This window comes from Phyllobates terribilis, unplaced genomic scaffold (assembly GCF_046119375.1).
Source record: "Phyllobates terribilis strain yellow unplaced genomic scaffold, ASM4611937v1 Scaffold_4__5_contigs__length_816908805, whole genome shotgun sequence".
Lineage (NCBI taxonomy): Eukaryota > Metazoa > Chordata > Amphibia > Anura > Dendrobatidae > Phyllobates > Phyllobates terribilis.
In genome coordinates this window covers 813,858,192-813,880,977 of record NW_027362764.1, presented here as the reverse complement: position 1 = coordinate 813,880,977, position 22,786 = coordinate 813,858,192, and the positions used below count along the sequence as shown (strand labels likewise).

At 43.2% G+C, this 22,786-nt stretch overlaps 1 protein-coding gene across 2 annotated transcripts in view; it reads right to left on the bottom strand.

The window, feature by feature from the left end:
- Positions 1 to 22,786, bottom strand: part of ADCK5 (aarF domain containing kinase 5) — a 99,359-nt gene that overhangs the window by 46,125 nt on the left and 30,448 nt on the right. For both annotated transcript variants that reach the window (XM_073680129.1, XM_073680130.1), the window contains exons 4-5: positions 1,585 to 1,660; positions 1,291 to 1,491 (exon numbers count right to left, since the gene is read on the bottom strand). In XM_073680129.1, coding sequence (XP_073536230.1) covers positions 1,291 to 1,491; positions 1,585 to 1,660 — 277 coding nt within the window. The remainder of the gene's footprint in view (positions 1 to 1,290; positions 1,492 to 1,584; positions 1,661 to 22,786) is intronic.

Here is a 22,786-nt window from a genome sequence, read left to right as displayed (position 1 = left end):
TCTACAGAATGGGAGGATTAAATTAAGCAACAGCACGTGAGAAAAAGACTTAAGGCCCCGTCACACTTAGCGACGCTGCAACGATCCCGACAACGATACGACCTGTCAGGGATCGTTGCTGCGTCGCTATGTGGTCGCTGGTGAGCTGTCAAACAGGCAGGCTCACCAACGATCAGGGGAGCAGCAACATCGTGGAAAGAATCTTTCCACGATGTCCTGCTCCTGGTTACCAGCCTGCTGCTGAAGCAGGAGCAGGCTGGTAACCATGGTAAACATCGGGTTACTAGGGGCACACGCGCACCTAGTAACCCGTTGTTTATCATGGTTACGAGCCTGCTAAACTGAGCGGTAACATCCCGCCCACTGTAGCAGAGTGGTAACCATGATAAACAACGGGTTACTAGGTGCGCGTGTGCCCCTAGTAACCCGATGTTTATCATGGTTACCAGCCTGATCGCTGCTCCCGCTGGTCACACACAGCGGGAGGGCAACGATCAGCGGGAGGGCAACGACCAAAAAATGGTCCAGGACACTTTGCAGCGATCAGCGACCTCACAGCAGGGGCCTGATCGCTGCAAAGTGTCACACATAGCGACATCGCCGGTGAGGTCACTGTTGCGTCACCAAAACCGTGACACAGCAGCGATCTCGCTAGCGATCTCGCTATGTGAGATGGGGGCTTTAGGTATACTAATAGATCACAGACTGCACATGAGTCAACAGTGTGATGCCGCAGCAAAAAGGTAAACACAGTTCTGGGATGTATTAACAGAAGCATACAGTCCAGATCACGTGAAGTCATTATCGGTCTTTATTCCTCTTAGGTCAGACCTCATCTGGAATACTGCGTCCAGTTCTGGGCACCACATTTTAAAAAACCCATCGAAAAACTGGAGCAAGTTCAGAGAAGAGCGACCAGAATGGTGACCGGACTGCAAATAATGTCCTAAGAGGAAAGGTTAAAGCAGGGGCCCCAACCTATGGCTAGGGAGGACAACAGTCACCCAGTAGTCACACAACGCATGAGAACCAGCACCAGTCTGCTGCCATCACAAAGCGATACTAATGGGGGGTGACAGCACCATGTCTTCTGTATTACAGCCTCTATACGGGGTAATCACCCTCCCCCACTTGAAGTTGGGGATTTAAAAGGAAATTAAATGGATCTGCTTCTTGTTTTCCACAGAGCTCACACCCTCCGGCGGTGATTGTGCCTCATGCACAAAAAGCAGAAGAAAGCCCAAGATAACTATTAGATACATTACTAACGTGCGGCACTGAGCTCCTTACCTCATTGGTCCTCCGGGGCAATGCCTGGTCCTCCAGGACCCGCAAGGTGTTCACATACTCCGGGGGCAGCAGATGATTGAAGGTGCACAGACCCTGTCCCAACTTGATATAAAGACCTCCATTCATCACCGCTCCATCCACTAATTTGTCAGCCGTCCGCTGGTGGCACTGGGACATTATGGCTTTATATACAGGACAGTTCTACATGAAGACCGGACAGCTGCCATCAGCACATGAAAGGGATGACAGCCCTGCAGATATAGGTAGTGGTCAACATCCTCCCCGTCAACTCACCTCCTCTTCTTTAGAAAGAGTCACGTTCCTCGTCCACCAGTAATCAATGGAGATCTGAGAGGCGATCACTAATGATCTAGGAGATAAACGAGAAGCGGGATGCATCAAACTAAAGTTCCCCATGTCTGATACCTCAGTATAACCACCACACTACACTTAATTCTTTCATATCTACACAATGATCAGTTTTACATACATACCGACAGTATGCCCAGAAATCAGCCATCCATAACAACCAAACCCACATCATCTCCAGAGGTCAGCCATGTATACCAACCACACATCCTCCCCAGAAATAAGACGTCCATACATCCCAACAGATCAGTCATGTATACCAACCATTCTTCCCCCTCAGAGATCAGACATCCATACGGACCAACCACACATCTTCAGAGATCAGCCATGTATACCAACCTGTAACAACAAAGCATTTCTTCTTAATCACCCAGACGTATAAATTCAGGCGAAATACACTATTATCCTTATGTTGACTTTGAATTTGTTTTTCTTTGGTTGGTCAAGAAGGACAGACTGTTAGTGTAAGCCTGCATGTTGACACTTGAGCTGATATTTACTGAAACTTAATAATAATAATATTTAAGATTATAGCACCATTTATTCCATGGCGTTTTACATGTGAAAAGGGGTATACATAGCAAAAACAATTACAATAATCTTGAACAAAACATGACAGCGACTGGTACAGGAGGAGCGAGTACCCTGCCCGCGAGGGCTCAGTCTACAAGGAATGGGTGAGAATACAGTAGGTGAGGGTAGGGCTGGTCGTGGAGCGATAGTTAATGCAGGTTGTAGGCTTGTCGGAAGAGGTGGGTCTTCAGGTCCCTTTGAAGGTTTCCATGGTTGGCGAGAGTCTGATGTGTTGCGGTAGAGCGTTCCAGAGTAGGGGGGGATGCACGGGAGAAATCTTGTATGCGATTGTGGGAGGAAGAGATAAGAGGGGAAAAGAGAAGGAGATCTTGTGAGGATCGGAGGTTGAGTGCGGGTATGTACCGAGAGACTAGGTCACAGATGTATGGAGGAGACAGGTTGTGGATGGCTTTGTATGCTATGGTTAGGGTTTTCAACTGGAGTCTCTGGGTAATGGGGAGCCAGTGAAGAGATTGACAGAGAGGAGAGGCCGGGGAATAGCAGGGGGACAGGTGGATTAGTCAGGCAGCAGAGTTTAGGATGGATTGGAGGGTGCGAGAGTGTTGGGTGGGAGGCCACCGAGCAGGAGGCTGCAGTAGTCGAGGCGGGAGATGATGAGGGCATGCACTAGTGTTTTTGCAGATTCATGGTTGATGAATGTGCGGATCCGGGAGATATTTTTAAGTTGGAGTCAGCAGGAAGTGGAAAGGGCTTGGATATGTGGTTTGAAGGAGAGTTCAGAGTCCAGGGTTACCCCAAGGCAGCGAGCTTGAGGGACTGGGGAGAGTGGGCAGCCATTGACGTTGATAGATAGGTCAGTTGGGAGGGTTGAATGAGAAGGCGGAAAGATGATGAATTTTGTTTAGTCCATGTTAAGCTTTAGAAATCTAGCAGAGAAGGAGGATGAAATAGCGGACAGACATTCTGGGATTTTGGTTAGTAGAGAGGAGATATCGGGTCCAGAGAGGTTGATCTGTGTGTCGTCGGCATAGAGATGATAATGAAAACCATGAGACTCTATGAGCTGTCCCAGGCCTAAGGTGTAGATGGAGAAGATTAGGGGTTCTAGAACTGAACCTTGGGGGACACCGAAAGATAGGGGGCGAGATGAGGAGGTGGTGTGTGAGTGGGAGACACTGAATGTCCGGTCTGTTAGGTATGAGGAGATCCAGGATAGGGCCAAGTCTGTGATGCCGAGAGATGAGAGAGTTTGTAGTAAGAGGGAATGGTCCACTGTGTCGAAGGCAGATGACAGGTCTAGGAGGAGGAGGAGGACAGAGTATTGTCGCTTGGATTTGGCAGTTAGTAGGTCGTTGGTGACTTTAGTCAGGGCAGTTTCAGTGGAGTGATGCGGTCGGAAACCAGATAGTCAAAGAGGGAGCAGGAGGAGAGGTGGGAGGACATTTCAGAATGGACGTGTTGTTCGAGTAGTTTTGAGGCATAGGGGAGAAGTGATATGGGGCGATAGCTAGTCAGAGAGGATGGGTCAAGGGAGGGCTTTTTGAGGATGGGTGTGATTGAGGCATGTTTGAAGCATGAGGGGAAGACGCCAGTTGTTAGTGACAGGTTGAAGAAGTGGGCTAGGGTTGGGATGAAGATCGTGGTAAGGTTTGGGATTGGGTCAAGTTCACAGGTGGTGAGGTGTGATTTGGAGAGTAAAGAGGAAAGTTGATCTTCCGCAATGGTGGAGAAGGTGGTTTTGGAGGGTTGAGTAAGTGTGGGGAGGGGCTGTGGGGACTTTAGGCAAAAGCTTTGTCTGATGGTGTCAATCTTCTGCTTGAAGAATGAGGCAAAGTCTTCAGCTGAGATAAGAGGAGAGGGAGGAGGCGCTGGGGGACGGAGGAGAGAATTGAAAGTGTTGAATAGTTGTTTGGGGCTGTAAGACAGGTCTGTTATCTCAGGTGACAGGGACTGAGGGTCATGAAAACAATGATGTTTACTAAGATGCTGATTTCATATTGTCCCAGGCCATCTAGCTTATTGAATAGCTAAACAGGAGGACAAACTGCAGATCAATTCGATGTTCTAACAATGCAAGTTAAACTCATCTCACCTCCCCACCGACCTGTGCATAATGTCTAAAAGGACAGTTGTGAATCATAAAAGGGTTCTCTGCCTCTGTATCAGAGGCTTTTTACAAAAACACAGCCAAGAGAAACTTGAGGTCAGCAAGCAGAACATATGGCTAGATCTCATTTAATGAAAGAAAAACCCACAATCGTCACAGAAATAACTTGAATCTGACAAAAGTAATAATTAAAAATCTATGAAAATGAAGAAATGAAGGTCAGACATTGCTTCTCTGCTTCCACAGAATTAAAAAAAAATAAACAAACTTCTGAAATCGGCCTGGACAGAAATGATGGTTCTTCTTAACTTAATATTGTGTTGCAACAACCTTTTGAGGCAATCACTGCAATCAAACGATTCCTGTAACTGTCAATGAGACTTCTGCGCCTCTCGACAGGTATTTTGGGCCGACTCCTCATGAGTAAACTGCTCCAGTTGTCTCGTGGTTGAAGGTTGCCTTTTCCAGACAGCATGTTTCAGCTCTTTCCAAAGATGCTGAATAGGATTTAGGTCAGGGCTCATAGAAGCCACTTCAGAATAGTCCAATGTTTTCCTCTTAGCCATTCTTGGGTGTTTTTAGCTGTGTATTTTGGGTCATTATCCTGATGCAAGACCCATGACCTGCGACTGAGACCAAGCTTTCTGACACTGGGCAGCACATTTCTCTCTAGAATCCCTTGATAGTCTTGAGATTTCATTGTACCCTGCACAGATTCAAGACACCCTGTGTCAGATGCAGCAAAGCAGCCCCAGAAAATAACAGAGCCTCCAGCATGTTTCACAGTAGGGACAGTGTTCTTTTCCGGATATGCTTCATTTTTCCGTCTGTGAACATAGAGCTGATGTGCTTTGCCAAAAACTTCCATTTTTGTCTCATCTGTTCATAGGACATTCTCCCAGAAGCTTTGTGGCTTGTCAACATGTAGTTTGGCAAATTCCAGTCTGGCTTTATGATGATTTTTTTTAAAAAAAGAGGCTTTCCTTTGTCGTCTCCCATGAAGTCCACTTTGGATCAAACAACGATGGATGGTGCGATCTGACACTGATGTTCCTTGAGCTTGATGTTCACCTTTAATCTCTTTAGAAGTTTTCCTTTTGTTACCATTCGTATTATCTGTCTCTTTGATTCATCATCAATTTTCCTCCTGCGGCCACGTCCAGGGAGGATGGCTACAGTCCCATGGATCTTACATTTCTGAATAATATCAAAACCTACAAAAGACAAAAATATATCTCATACCCTACCATCATTATATATAAATGTAAAGCAAAGTTGCATAATAAATATAGGGTACTTAGTGAACTATTTTTGATCAAAAAAAGTATACAAGCCGTCCCACCAGCGGCAAGGTGACCCTAAATTGGGACGGTACCTATACTGCCTATATTAAAAACCTTACTGTATATCAAAGTTGAAGTAATGCATATAAAAGGGTAGACAAATAGGACCGGGTCCCAACTCCAGACCACCTAGGCCCGTGGTAAGATACATATATACTAATCAGCTCAACAAAGGGGATGCCACACCCTTAAATTGCACAGAATGCAAACAAGACAAAAAACCAAGCAGTGTGAACTGAGGTCTAAGATGGTAGACATGCAAGAAATAGGAGCATGTTCACACTAGCAAAAAGAAGCAAAACCTACAAAAGACAAAAATATATCTCATACCCTACCATCATTATATATAAATGTAAAGCAAAGTTGCATAATAAATATAGGGTACTTAGTGAACTATTTTTGATCAAAAAAAGTATACAAGCCGTCCCACCAGCGGCAAGGTGACCCTAAATTGAGACGGTACCTATACTGTCTATATTAAAAACCTTACTGTATATCAAAGTTGAAGTATGTGCGACTGTAGTCACAGGAACATCAAGCTGCTTGGAGATGGTCTTATAACCTTTACTTGTAACATGCTTGTCTATAATTTTCTTTCTAATCTCCTGAGACAACTCTTTCCTTTGCTTCCTCTGGTCCATGTTGAGTGTGGTACACACCATGTCACCAAACAGCACAGTGAGTATCTGTAGCCCTATATACAGCACAGTGAGTATCTGTAGCTCTATATACAGCACAGTGAGTATCTGTAGTCCTATATACAGGCACAGTGAGTATCTGTAGTCCTATATACAGGCACAGTGAGTATCTGTAGCTCTATATACAGCACAGTGAGTATCTGTAGCCCTATATACAGGCACAGTGAGTATCTGTAGCCCTATATACAGGCACAGTGAGTATCTGTAGCTCTATATACAGCACAGTGAGTATCTGTAGCCCTATATACAGGCACAGTGAGTATCTGTAGCCCTATATACAGCACAGTGAGTATCTGTAGCTCTATATACAGCACAGTGAGTATCTGTAGCTCTATATACAGGCACAGTGAGTATCTGTAGCTCTATATACAGCACAGTGAGTATCTGTAGCCCTATATACAGGCACAGTGAGTATCTGTAGCTCTATATACAGCACAGTGAGTATCTGTAGCCCTATATACAGGCACAGTGAGTATCTGTAGTCCTATATACAGCACAGTGAGTATCTGTAGCTCTATATACAGCACAGTGAGTATCTGTAGTCCTATATACAGGCACAGTGAGTATCTGTAGCTCTATATACAGGCACAGTGAGTATCTGTAGCCCTATATACAGGCACAGTGAGTATCTGTAGGTCTATATACAGGCACAGTGAGTATCTGTAGCCCTATATACAGGCACAGTGAGTATCTGTAGTCCTATATACAGCACAGTGAGTATCTGTAGCTCTATATACAGGCACAGTGAGTATCTGTAGCTCTATATACAGCACAGTGAGTATCTGTAGTCCTATATACAGCACAGTGAGTATCTGTAGCTCTATATACAGCACAGTGAGTATCTGTAGCCCTATATACAGCACAGTGAGTATCTGTAGCCCTATATACAGCACAGTGAGTATCTGTAGTTCTATATACAGCACAGTGAGTATCTGTAGCTCTATATACAGCACAGTGAGTATCTGTAGCTCTATATACAGCACAGTGAGTATCTGTAGCTCTATATACAGCACAGTGAGTATCTGTAGCCCTATATACAGCACAGTGAGTATCTGTAGCTCTATATACAGGCACAGTGAGTATCTGTAGCTCTATATACAGCACAGTGAGTATCTGTAGCTCTATATACAGCACAGTGAGTATCTGTAGCTCTATATACAGGCACAGTGAGTATCTGTAGCTCTATATACAGCACAGTGAGTATCTGTAGCTCTATATACAGCACAGTGAGTATCTGTAGCTCTATATACAGCACAGTGAGTATCTGTAGCTCTATATACAGGCACAGTGAGTATCTGTAGCCCTATATACAGCACAGTGAGTATCTGTAGCTCTATATACAGCACAGTGAGTATCTGTAGTCCTATATACAGCACAGTGAGTATCTGTAGCCCTATATACAGCACAGTGAGTATCTGTAGCTCTATATACATCACAGTGAGTATCTGTAGTCCTATATACAGCACAGTGAGTATCTGTAGCTCTATATACAGGCACAGTGAGTATCTGTAGCTCTATATACAGCACAGTGAGTATCTGTAGCTCTATATACAGCACAGTGAGTATCTGTAGTTCTATATACAGGCACAGTGAGTATCTGTAGCTCTATATACAGCACAGTGAGTATCTGTAGCCCTATATACAGGCACAGTGAGTATCTGTAGGTCTATATACAGGCACAGTGAGTATCTGTAGCCCTATATACAGGCACAGTGAGTATCTGTAGCCCTATATACAGCACAGTGAGTATCTGTAGTTCTATATACAGCACAGTGAGTATCTGTAGCTCTATATACAGCACAGTGAGTATCTGTAGCCCTATATACAGCACAGTGAGTATCTGTAGCTCTATATACAGCACAGTGAGTATCTGTAGCTCTATATACAGGCACAGTGAGTATCTGTAGCTCTATATACAGGCACAGTGAGTATCTGTAGCTCTATATACAGGCACAGTGAGTATCTGTAGCCCTATATACAGCACAGTGAGTATCTGTAGCTCTATATACAGCACAGTGAGTATCTGTAGCTCTATATACAGCACAGTGAGTATCTGTAGCCCTATATACAGCACAGTGAGTATCTGTAGCTCTATATACAGCACAGTGAGTATCTGTAGCTCTATATACAGCACAGTGAGTATCTGTAGCTCTATATACAGCACAGTGAGTATCTGTAGCTCTATATACAGCACAGTGAGTATCTGTAGCCCTATATACAGCACAGTGAGTATCTGTAGCTCTATATACAGCACAGTGAGTATCTGTAGCTCTATATACAGCACAGTGAGTATCTGTAGCTCTATATACAGCACAGTGAGTATCTGTAGCTCTATATACAGCACAGTGAGTATCTGTAGCTCTATATACAGCACAGTGAGTATCTGTAGCCCTATATACAGCACAGTGAGTATCTGTAGCTCTATATACAGCACAGTGAGTATCTGTAGCTCTATATACAGCACAGTGAGTATCTGTAGCTCTATATACAGCACAGTGAGTATCTGTAGCTCTATATACAGCACAGTGAGTATCTGTAGCCCTATATACAGCACAGTGAGTATCTGTAGCTCTATATACAGCACAGTGAGTATCTGTAGCCCTATATACAGCACAGTGAGTATCTGTAGCTCTATATACAGGCACAGTGAGTATCTGTAGCCCTATATACAGCACAGTGAGTATCTGTAGCTCTATATACAGCACAGTGAGTATCTGTAGTCCTATATACAGCACAGTGAGTATCTGTAGCTCTATATACAGGCACAGTGAGTATCTGTAGCCCTATATACAGCACAGTGAGTATCTGTAGCTCTATATACAGCACAGTGAGTATCTGTAGCCCTATATACAGCACAGTGAGTATCTGTAGCCCTATATACAGCACAGTGAGTATCTGTAGCTCTATATATAGCACAGTGAGTATCTGTAGCCCTATATACAGCACAGTGAGTATCTGTAGCTCTATATACAGGCACAGTGAGTATCTGTAGCCCTATATACAGCACAGTGAGTATCTGTAGCTCTATATACAGCACAGTGAGTATCTGTAGCCCTATATACAGCACAGTGAGTATCTGTAGCTCTATATACAGGCACAGTGAGTATCTGTAGCTCTATATACAGGCACAGTGAGTATCTGTAGCTCTATATACAGCACAGTGAGTATCTGTAGCTCTATATACAGGCACAGTGAGTATCTGTAGCTCTATATACAGGCACAGTGAGTATCTGTAGTCCTATATACAGCACAGTGAGTATCTGTAGTCCTATATACAGCACAGTGAGTATCTGTAGTCCTATATACAGCACAGTGAGTATCTGTAGCCCTATATACAGCACAGTGAGTATCTGTAGCTCTATATACAGCACAGTGAGTATCTGTAGCTCTATATACAGCACAGTGAGTATCTGTAGCTCTATATACAGCACAGTGAGTATCTGTAGTCCTATATACAGCACAGTGAGTATCTGTAGCTCTATATACAGCACAGTGAGTATCTGTAGCTCTATATACAGCACAGTGAGTATCTGTAGCTCTATATACAGCACAGTGAGTATCTGTAGCTCTATATACAGCACAGTGAGTATCTGTAGTCCTATATACAGCACAGTGAGTATCTGTAGTCCTATATACAGCACAGTGAGTATCTGTAGCCCTATATACAGCACAGTGAGTATCTGTAGCTCTATATACAGCACAGTGAGTATCTGTAGCTCTATATACAGCACAGTGAGTATCTGTAGCTCTATATACAGCACAGTGAGTATCTGTAGCCCTATATACAGGCACAGTGAGTATCTGTAGCTCTATATACAGGCACAGTGAGTATCTGTAACTCTATATACAGCACAGTGAGTATCTGTAGCCCTATATACAGCACAGTGAGTATCTGTAGCCCTATATACAGCACAGTGAGTATCTGTAGCTCTATATACAGCACAGTGAGTATCTGTAGCTCTATATACAGCACAGTGAGTATCTGTAGCTCTATATACAGCACAGTGAGTATCTGTAGTCCTATATACAGCACAGTGAGTATCTGTAGCTCTATATACAGCACAGTGAGTATCTGTAGCCCTATATACAGCACAGTGAGTATCTGTAGCTCTATATACAGGCACAGTGAGTATCTGTAACTCTATATACAGCACAGTGAGTATCTGTAGCTCTATATACAGCACAGTGAGTATCTGTAGCTCTATATACAGGCACAGTGAGTATCTGTAACTCTATATACAGCACAGTGAGTATCTGTAGCTCTATATACAGGCACAGTGAGTATCTGTAGCTCTATATACAGCACAGTGAGTATCTGTAGTCCTATATACAGCACAGTGAGTATCTGTAGCCCTATATACAGGCACAGTGAGTATCTGTAGCCCTATATACAGCACAGTGAGTATCTGTAGTTCTATATACAGCACAGTGAGTATCTGTAGCTCTATATACAGGCACAGTGAGTATCTGTAGCCCTATATACAGCACAGTGAGTATCTGTAGCTCTATATACAGCACAGTGAGTATCTGTAGCTCTATATACAGGCACAGTGAGTATCTGTAGCTCTATATACAGGCACAGTGAGTATCTGTAGCCCTATATACAGCACAGTGAGTATCTGTAGCTCTATATACAGCACAGTGAGTATCTGTAGCCCTATATACAGCACAGTGAGTATCTGTAGTCCTATATACAGGCACAGTGAGTATCTGTAGCTCTATATACAGGCACAGTGAGTATCTGTAGCTCTATATACAGCACAGTGAGTATCTGTAGCCCTATATACAGCACAGTGAGTATCTGTAGTCCTATATACAGGCACAGTGAGTATCTGTAGCTCTATATACAGGCACAGTGAGTATCTGTAGCCCTATATACAGCACAGTGAGTATCTGTAGCCCTATATACAGCACAGTGAGTATCTGTAGCTCTATATACAGCACAGTGAGTATCTGTAGCTCTATATACAGGCACAGTGAGTATCTGTAGCTCTATATACAGCACAGTGAGTATCTGTAGCTCTATATACAGCACAGTGAGTATCTGTAGCTCTATATACAGGCACAGTGAGTATCTGTAGCCCTATATACAGGCACAGTGAGTATCTGTAGCCCTATATACAGCACAGTGAGTATCTGTAGCCCTATATACAGGCACAGTGAGTATCTGTAGCCCTATATACAGCACAGTGAGTATCTGTAGCTCTATATACAGCACAGTGAGTATCTGTAGTCCTATATACAGGCACAGTGAGTATCTGTAGCTCTATATACAGCACAGTGAGTATCTGTAGCCCTATATACAGCACAGTGAGTATCTGTAGCTCTATATACAGCACAGTGAGTATCTGTAGCCCTATATACAGGCACAGTGAGTATCTGTAGCTCTATATACAGCACAGTGAGTATCTGTAGCCCTATATACAGGCACAGTTAGTATCTGTAGCTCTATATACAGCACAGTGAGTATCTGTAGCCCTATATACAGGCACAGTTAGTATCTGTAGTTCTATATACAGCACAGTGAGTATCTGTAGCTCTATATACAGCACAGTGAGTATCTGTAGCTCTATATACAGCACAGTGAGTATCTGTAGCCCTATATACAGGCACAGTTAGTATCTGTAGCTCTATATACAGCACAGTGAGTATCTGTAGCTCTATATACAGCACAGTGAGTATCTGTAGCCCTATATACAGGCACAGTTAGTATCTGTAGCTCTATATACAGCACAGTGAGTATCTGTAGCTCTATATACAGGCACAGTGAGTATCTGTAGCTCTATATACAGCACAGTGAGTATCTGTAGCCCTATATACAGCACAGTGAGTATCTGTAGCCCTATATACAGGCACAGTGAGTATCTGTAGCCCTATATACAGCACAGTGAGTATCTGTAGTCCTATATACAGCACAGTGAGTATCTGTAGCTCTATATACAGGCACAGTGAGTATCTGTAGCCCTATATACAGGCACAGTGAGTATCTGTAGCCCTATATACAGGCACAGTGAGTATCTGTAGCTCTATATACAGCACAGTGAGTATCTGTAGTCCTATATGCAGCACAGTGAGTATCTGTAGCTCTATATACAGCACAGTGAGTATCTGTAGCTCTATATACAGGCACAGTGAGTATCTGTAGCTCTATATACAGGCACAGTGAGTATCTGTAGCCCTATATACAGCACAGTGAGTATCTGTAGTCCTATATACAGGCACAGTGAGTATCTGTAGCCCTATATACAGGCACAGTGAGTATCTGTAGCTCTATATACAGGCACAGTGAGTATCTGTAGCCCTATATACAGCACAGTGAGTATCTGTAGCCCTATATACAGCACAGTTAGTATCTGTAGTTCTATATACAGGCACAGTGAGTATCTGTAGCCCTATATACAGCACAGTGAGTATCTGTAGTCCTATATACAGGCACAGTGAGTATCTGTAGCCCTATATACAGGCACAGTGAGTATCTGTAGCTCTATATACAGCACAGTGAGTATCTGTAGCTCTATATACAGGCACAGTGAGTATCTGTAGCTCTATATACAGCACAGTGAGTATCTGTAGTCCTATATGCAGCACAGTGAGTATCTGTAGCTCTATATACAGCACAGTGAGTATCTGTAGCTCTATATACAGCACAGTGAGTATCTGTAGCTCTATATACAGCACAGTGAGTATCTGTAGTCCTATATACAGGCACAGTGAGTATCTGTAGCTCTATATACAGGCACAGTGAGTATCTGTAGCTCTATATACAGGCACAGTGAGTATCTGTAGCTCTATATACAGGCACAGTGAGTATCTGTAGCCCTATATACAGGCACAGTTAGTATCTGTAGTTCTATATACAGCACAGTGAGTATCTGTAGCTCTATATACAGGCACAGTTAGTATCTGTAGTTCTATATACAGCACAGTGAGTATCTGTAGCTCTATATACAGCACAGTGAGTATCCGTAGCTCTATATACAGGCACAGTTAGTATCTGTAGCTCTATATACAGGCACAGTTAGTATCTGTAGTTCTATATACAGGCACAGTGAGTATCTGTAGCCCTATATACAGGCACAGTGAGTATCTGTAGCTCTATATACAGCACAGTGAGTATCTGTAGCTCTATATACAGCACAGTGAGTATCTGTAGCTCTATATACAGCACAGTGAGTATCTGTAGCTCTATATACAGCACAGTGAGTATCTGTAGCCCCTATATACAGGCACAGTGAGTATCTGTAGCCCTATATACAGCACAGTGAGTATCTGTAGCCCTATATACAGCACAGTGAGTATCTGTAGCTCTATATACAGCACAGTGACTATCTGTAGCCCTATATACAGCACAGTGACTATCTGTAGCTCTATATACAGGCACAGTGAGTATCTGTAGCTCTATATACAGGCACAGTGAGTATCTGTAGCTCTATATACAGCACAGTGAGTATCTGTAGCTCTATATACAGCACAGTGAGTATCTGTAGCTCTATATACAGCACAGTGAGTATCTGTAGCTCTATATACAGCACAGTGAGTATCTGTAGCTCTATATACAGCACAGTGAGTATCTGTAGCTCTATATACAGCACAGTGAGTATCTGTAACCCTATATACAGCACAGTGAGTATCTGTAGCTCTATATACAGCACAGTGAGTATCTGTAGCTCTATATACAGCACAGTGAGTATCTGTAGCTCTATATACAGCACAGTGAGTATCTGTAGCTCTATATACAGCACAGTGAGTATCTGTAGCTCTATATACAGGCACAGTGAGTATCTGTAGCTCCATATACAGCACAGTGAGTATCTGTAGCTCTATATACAGGCACAGTGAGTATCTGTAGCTCTATATACAGCACAGTGAGTATCTGTAGCTCCATATACAGCACAGTGAGTATCTGTAGCTCTATATACAGCACAGTGAGTATCTGTAGCTCTATATACAGGCACAGTGAGTATCTGTAGCCCTATATACAGCACAGTGAGTATCTGTAGCTCTATATACAGCACAGTGAGTATCTGTAGCTCTATATACAGCACAGTGAGTATCTGTAGCCCTATATACAGGCACAGTGAGTATCTGTAGCCCTATATACAGGCACAGTGAGTATCTGTAGCCCTATATACAGCACAGTGAGTATCTGTAGCCCTATATACAGCACAGTGAGTATCTGTAGCTCTATATACAGCACAGTGAGTATCTGTAGTCCTATATACAGCACAGTGAGTATCTGTAGCCCTATATACAGGCACAGTGAGTATCTGTAGCTCTATATACAGCACAGTGAGTATCTGTAGCCCTATATACAGCACAGTGAGTATCTGTAGCTCTATATACAGCACAGTGAGTATCTGTAGCCCTATATACAGGCACAGTGAGTATCTGTAGCCCTATATACAGCACAGTGAGTATCTGTAGCCCTATATACAGCACAGTGAGTATCTGTAGCTCTATATACAGCACAGTGAGTATCTGTAGTCCTATATACAGCACAGTGAGTATCTGTAGCCCTATATACAGGCACAGTGAGTATCTGTAGCCCTATATACAGCACAGTGAGTATCTGTAGCCCTATATACAGCACAGTGAGTATCTGTAGCTCTATATACAGCACAGTGAGTATCTGTAGTCCTATATACAGCACAGTGAGTATCTGTAGCCCTATATACAGGCACAGTGAGTATCTGTAGCTCTATATACAGCACAGTGAGTATCTGTAGCCCTATATACAGCACAGTGAGTATCTGTAGCTCTATATACAGGCACAGTGAGTATCTGTAGCCCTATATACAGCACAGTGAGTATCTGTAGCTCTATATACAGCACAGTGAGTATCTGTAGCTCTATATACAGCACAGTGAGTATCTGTAGCTCTATATACAGGCACAGTGAGTATCTGTAGCTCTATATACAGCACAGTGAGTATCTGTAGCTCTATATACAGCACAGTGAGTATCTGTAGCCCTATATACAGCACAGTGAGTATCTGTAGCTCTATATACAGCACAGTGAGTATCTGTAGCTCTATATACAGCACAGTGAGTATCTGTAGCCCTATATACAGCACAGTGAGTATCTGTAGCTCTATATACAGGCACAGTGAGTATCTGTAGCTCTATATACAGCACAGTGAGTATCTGTAGCTCTATATACAGCACAGTGAGTATCTGTAGCTCTATATACAGGCACAGTGAGTATCTGTAGCTCTATATACAGCACAGTGAGTATCTGTAGCTCTATATACAGCACAGTGAGTATCTGTAGCTCTATATACAGCACAGTGAGTATCTGTAGCTCTATATACAGGCACAGTGAGTATCTGTAGCCCTATATACAGCACAGTGAGTATCTGTAGTCCTATATACAGCACAGTGAGTATCTGTAGCTCTATATACAGCACAGTGAGTATCTGTAGCTCTATATACAGCACAGTGAGTATCTGTAGCCCTATATACAGGCACAGTGAGTATCTGTAGCCCTATATACAGCACAGTGAGTATCTGTAGCTCTATATACAGGCACAGTGAGTATCTGTAGCTCTATATACAGCACAGTGAGTATCTGTAGCCCTATATACAGCACAGTGAGTATCTGTACAGTCATGGCCAAAAGTTTTGAGAATGACACCACAATGATCTTTTCCCATGATCTGCTGGCCTCTGGTTTTTATTAGTGTTTGTCTGATGTTTATATCACATACAGAAATATAATTGCAATCATATTATGAGGACCAATAGGTTATATTGACAGTTAGAATGAGTCAATATTTGCAGTGTTGCCCCTTCTTCTTCAAGACCTCTGTAATTCTCCCTGGCATGCTCTCAATCAACTTTTGGACCAAATCCTGACTGATAGCAGTCCATTCTTGCATAATCAATGCTTGCATTTTGCCAGAATTTGTTGGTTTTTGTTTGTCCACCCGTCTCTTGATGATTGACCACAAGTTCTCAATGGGATTAAGATCTGGGGAGTTTCCAGGCCATGGACCCAAAATCTCTATGTTTTGTTCCATGAGCCATTTAGTTATCACCTTTGCTTTATGGCAAGGTGCTCCATCATGCTGGAAAAGGCATTTTTGGGCACCAAACTGCTCTTGGACGGTTGGGAGAAGTTGCTCTTGGAGGACATTCTGGTACCATTCTTTATTCATGGCTGTGTTTTTAGGCAAGACTGTGAGTGAGCCGATTCCCTTGGCTGAGAAGCAACCCCACACATGAATGGTTTCAGGATGCTTTACAGTTGGCATGAGACAAGACTGGTGGTAGCGCTCACCTCTTCTTCTCCGAATAAGCTGTTTTCCAGATGTCCCAAACAATCGAAAAGGGGATTCATCAGAGAAAATGACTTTGCCCCAGTCCTCAGCAGTCCACTCCCTGTACATTTTCCAGAATATCAGTCGGTCCCTGATGTTTTTTCTGGAGAGATGTGGCTTCTTTGCTGCCCTCCTTGAAACCAGCCCTTGCTCAAAGAGTCTCTGCCTCACAGTGCGTGCAGAAGCACTCACACCAGCCTGCTGCCATTCCTGAGCAAGCTCGGCACTGCTGGTAGTCCGATCCTGCAGCTGAAACAGTTTTAAGATACGGTCCTGGCGCTTGCTGGTCTTTCTTGGGCGCCCTGGAGCCTTTTTGACAACAATGGAAGCTCTCTCCTTGAAGTTCTTGATGATGCGATAGATTGTTGACTGAGGTGCAATCTTTGTAGCTGCGATACTCTTCCCTGTTAGGCCATTTTTGTGCAGTGCAATGATGGCTGCACATGTTTCTTTAGAGATAACCATGGTTAACTGAAGAGAATCAATGATACCAAGAACCAGCCTCCTTTTAAAGTGTCCAGTGATGTCATTCTTACTTAATCATGACTGATTGATCGCCAGCCCTGTCCTCATCAACACCCACACCTGTGTTAATGGATCAATCACTAAAACGATGTTAGCTGCTCCTTTTAAGGCAGGACTGCAATGATGTAGAAATGTGTTTTGGGGGTTAAAGTTCATTTTCTGGGCAAATATTGACTTTGCAAGTACAGTAATTGCTGTTCAGCTGATCACTCTTAGACATTCAGGAGTATATGCAAATTGCCATTACAAAAAATGAAGCAGTAAACTTTGGAAAAATTACTATTTGTCTCATTCTCAATACTTTTGGCCATGACTGTAGCTCTATATACAGGCACAGTGAGTATCTGTAGCTCTATATACAGCACAGTGAGTATCTGTAGTCCTATATACAGGCACAGTGAGTATCTGTAGCTCTATATACAGGCACAGTGAGTATCTGTAGCTCTATATACAGCACAGTGAGTATCTGTAGCTCTATATACAGCACAGTGAGTATCTGTAGCTCTATATACAGGCACAGTGAGTATCTGTAGCTCTATATACAGCACAGTGAGTATCTGTAGCTCTATATACAGCACAGTGAGTATCTGTAGCTCTATATACAGCACAGTGAGTATCTGTAGCTCTATATACAGCACAGTGAGTATCTGTAGCTCTATATACAGCACAGTGAGTATCTGTAGCCCTATATACAGGCACAGTGAGTATCTGTAGCTCTATATACAGCACAGTGAGTATCTGTAGCTCTATATACAGCACAGTGAGTATCTGTAGCTCTATATACAGGCACAGTGAGTATCTGTAGCTCTATATACAGGCACAGTGAGTATCTGTAGCCCTATATACAGGCACAGTGAGTATCTGTAGCCCTATATACAGCACAGTGAGTATCTGTAGCCCTATATACAGGCCACTGACTGATTACCGGATTGTAGACACCTATGATGCCAATTCGTGGACATAACTTGATTTAACATGTCCCTTTTGTCACATTATTTTCAGGGGTTCCATCATTTCTGTCCAGGCCGATTTCATGAGTTTCATTTTTTTTTTTAATATATAGTTTTTATCAATATTTTCAAAAAGGAAACATAACATACAAAATGAAGGTAATAATCAAATGCCTGTTCGCAGACAGGGTATAAAGTGATAATTCTCACTTGTTTGATTGGTAAAGCAAAACAATATAAACAATATAAAAACTTAACATTGTAACTTACATCAGTTTAATCAAAATGAATCCAGTTGATTCTCCTAATCATTGAAACCATCTTGTTAGATTAGACCACCTATATTAGTATTATAGACCTTCACCAAACAATCCCTCCATCCCACTCTCTCTCCCCCTCCCTTAAATTAGGCGTAATGGACCTAGGCTATCCTTAAGATCCTCCAGGATGCTCCACGCTGTGGAGGTGAAGGCTTCCACCACTTTCCCTTTTTCATCTAACGAGCAGCAATTTACAATAAACTGCTTCCATTTCGGAAGACATTTGCCGGCCAGCGTTTCCTTATTGCTGAGGGCGTCTTGTTGCTCTATTCCCATAAAATGTTTCATTACAGCTGTCAGCTCTTCAATGGGGGGGTGTTGGGTTCTAACCAATATTTAAATCATTGTTTTTTTGCCAGGATAAGTAGGGTGTGGAGCAATTTCGGAGGGTTTCTCCTCTTCCCCTCAGGGTTCTCTGTGTTGTTTCAATAATGTAACAAGGCTAGATAAGGGGAGAGAGTATAATCCGGACCCCATATGGTATTGATCATATCTAGTACCTGTCTGCAAGGCCGGGCATGACCATAGACCATGCATGAGGTCGGAGAGTGGACGGTGGCATTTAGGGCGAGCTGTTAGCCTGTTTGATAGCGGATCTTTTTTAGGTATGTTAAATGCATAGATGGCGCCATGTATGACTTTATATTGCGTTTCTCTCCAAGCTTCCTTTATAATGTGTTTTCTTAGTAAATTCCAGCCTGTCCTGATCTTATCTGAGATTTCCACATCCTCCATCTGTTGTCTCCAATATTTGAAGAAAGTATCTGGGTGAACTCCCAATAGATTAGATCTCATTACAGAATAGAGGACCGATATTGAAGAGGTACCCATTGGAGACAACAGAATGACATCCAAGACATTGGGAGACCGCAAAGGTCACATCTTTTAAATTGGCCACAATGGATAGTTTGATTTGTTCATATTGGAAATAATGTTGGGGAGGTAGATTGTATCTGTCCAAACACTCGGTACATGTCATCAACATGTCATCCATCTCTGCTCAGCTGGATGGAGAAGATGGGATACGTTGTCTACACCTGCCTGCCGCCATTTCAGAAATAGTTTATTTTCATTACCCTGGGGGAATTCTGGGTTTTGCCATATCGGGAGGTATTTTGAAATCCTGAAAGAAAGGCCGTATTTTTTCCTGACTGCCTTCCATGCGGAAATAGTGTCCCTAAGGATTGTTGACTTTTTAGCTGCCAGGGGAAGGGAGGTGAAACGAGAATGAAGGAGGGCAACCAGGTCAAGGGGGTCCGCATAGTCTGCTTCCAACGTGTAGTCAGAATATGTGCGTCTCTTATGGAACCAGTCTATTATAGACCGGAAAAGGCAAACAAGATTGTAATCTCTGATGCTTGGGAAATTAATGCCTCCGTCGTCTTTGGAAGCCATAAGTTTGCTCAGACTAATCCTGGGGCGTTTTCCTTTCCAAATAAAAAGACTGAAGACCCCATTGAGTGAAGTTACGTCCGTGTGTTTCAGTAGTAACGGTTTGTAGTTCATACATAATCCTGGCTGTACTGATCATTTTTACTAGATGGACCCTACCCAAAAAAGATAGGAGTGAATCATGCCATGACTTTGATTGATTGATGATTCTTTTTGTAAGAGGAGGGTAGTTTAAGGTGTATATAGATGAAGGCAAACGGCCTATTTTAATTCCCAGGTAGGTGATCTGTGAGGGTGCTAGGGATATACCATCTAAGGACCCATCTGGGCAGAGTTTTGTTCCCTTCTCGGTTAATGGGAGTAGTTCACATTTTTTTACATTGATTTTAAATCCTGAATAAGAACCAAAATTTTTAAGTAAGTCTAATACTATAGGTAGATGTTGGGTGGGGTCAGACATGAATAAAATGACATCGTCTGCAAAGAAAGCCGCCTGGATTGATTTCCCAGTAAACTGAAAGCCTGAAAGTGCTGGGATCAGACAAGACGAGGAATAAGGGCTCCACAGCGAAGCTGAAGACGAGGGGGACAGCGGACCACCCTGCCTTGTTCTTTTCTCAAGGGGGAATGGAGTGGACAGGTAACCCGGGGTGTAGAACTGAGCCCTTGGAGATAAATATAGATTACGAATGTAGTTAAAGGGGCCGCTAGTGACATTTTTGTTAAGACCATACACAACCACTCCCAGTTTATAATATCAAAGGCTTTTTCCGCATCCAAGGAAGCAATCGCTGGGAGTCCTTTATATCTGGTGAGGAGTGGAAAGGAAACAATCGCTGGGAGCCCTTTATATCTGGTGAGGAGTGGAAAGGAAGCAATCGCTGGGAGCTCTTTATATCTGGTGAGGAGTGGAAAGGAAACAATCGCTGGGAGCTCTTTATATCTGGTGAGGAGTGGAAAGGAAGCAATCGCTGGGAGCCCTTTATATCTGGTGAGGAGTGGAAAGGAAGCAATCGCTGGGAGCCCTTTATATCTGGTGAGGAGTGGAAAGGAAACAATCGCTGGGAGCCCTTTATATCAGGTGAGGAGTGGAAAGGAAACAATCGCTGGGAGCCCTTTATATCAGGTGAGGAGTGGAAAGGAAGCAAACGCTGGGAGCCCTTTATATCTGGTGAGGAGTGGAAAGGAAGCAATCGCTGGGAGCCCTTTATATCTGGTGAGGAGTGGAAACAATCGCTGGGAGCCCTTTATATCTGGTAAGGAGTGGAAAGGAAGCAATCGCTGGGAGCCCTTTATATCTGGTGAGGAGTGGAAAGGAAACAATCGCTGGGAGTCCTTTATATCTGGTGAGGAGTGGAAAGGAAGCAATCGCTGGGAGTCCTTTATATCTGGTGAGGAGTGGAAAGGAAGCAATCGCTGGGAGTCCTTTATATCTGGTGAGGAGTGGAAAGGAAGCAATCGCTGGGAGTCCTTTATATCTGGTAAGGAGTGGAAAGGAAACAATAGCTGGGAGCCCTTTATATCTGGTGAGGAGTGGAAAGGAAGCAATCGCTGGGAGCCCTGTATATCTGGTGAGGAGTGGAAAGGAAGCAATCGCTGGGAGCCCTGTATATCTGGTAAGGAGTGGAAAGGAAGCAATCGCTGGGAGTCCTTTATATCTGGTGAGGAGTGGAAAGGAAGCAATCGCTGGGAGCCCTTTATATCTGGTGAGGAGTGGAAACAATCGCTGGGAGCCCTTTATATCTGGTGAGGAGTGGAAACAATCGCTGGGAGCCCTTTATATCTGGTGAGGAGTGGAAAGGAAGCAATCGCTGGGAGCCCTTTATATCTGGTGAGGAGTGGAAAGGAAGCAATCGCTGGGAGCCCTTTATATCTGGTGAGGAGTGGAAAGGAAGCAATCGCTGGGAGCCCTTTATATCTGGTGAGGAGTGGAAAGGAAACAATCGCTGGGAGCCCTTTATATCTGGTGAGGAGTGGAAAGGAAACAATCGCTGGGAGCCCTTTATATCTGGTGAGGAGTGGAAAGGAAACAATCGCTGGGAGCCCTTTATATCTGGTGAGGAGTGGAAAGGAAACTGTCAGGCAAAAGGTACTTTTGCCCGAGTTTTTAAAAATGAGAGATGTTTTAAAAAAGGAAAAAAAAAACCACCCCCTATCTGTTTGTAAGTGAAGACATAGAACTCACTTTTGCTTTTCCCCAAACCAAGAATTTTTATGACCCGCCATAAAACCTCAGTCCAGGGCAAGCGCTGGTACAAACCGGAAAATCCCTCCAAAAAAATCCCATTGTTTAATTGTACAAACGTTTTATGCCAATTTTAATCACGCACAGGTCTGACAGAAACATCGGAACCACGTTTTTTGAATGCTCACCTTTTTCCCATTACAATAGTATAACTTGCATAACTGAGGAATGACCGGGAACTGAGATAATGGATTCTGAGATTCTGAGCGTCATAGAGGTTTCATATTTAATATCTATCTTCATGAATATTGGTGACGGTCAAGATGATGTCTCCCTCTTGGATGTGGGACCCCCCCACACCAAGATATGGAATCTGAAGGATTTTTTAGGTCTTCTGCAGCTGGGTGGGCTCGCAAAGCCGAGCCCCCTTGTAAGGTAAATAAGGGGTGTTCCCCAGAGTTTTGGCTGCTTGCTAAAAACCAGATCGGCCATTTTTCAAGCCATTCCAACCAGGGACGCAGACGCATGCACTACACGCTGCGTGAAGGAATCAAGTCTAATTTCCGGGGAGCCGTCCCCCCCACAGAATCTGAGACCATCACCTTGTGAAGCAGGTTTTGCTATTACTTATCCCTTTTATTTCAATAACTGTTTATGCATACATGTAAATTGTCTCCTTTATAATATCTTGTATATATTTTGTAAACACTGCCCCCCTTTTGGGAGTAAATCATTAATTATTTACCAGTTTCTTT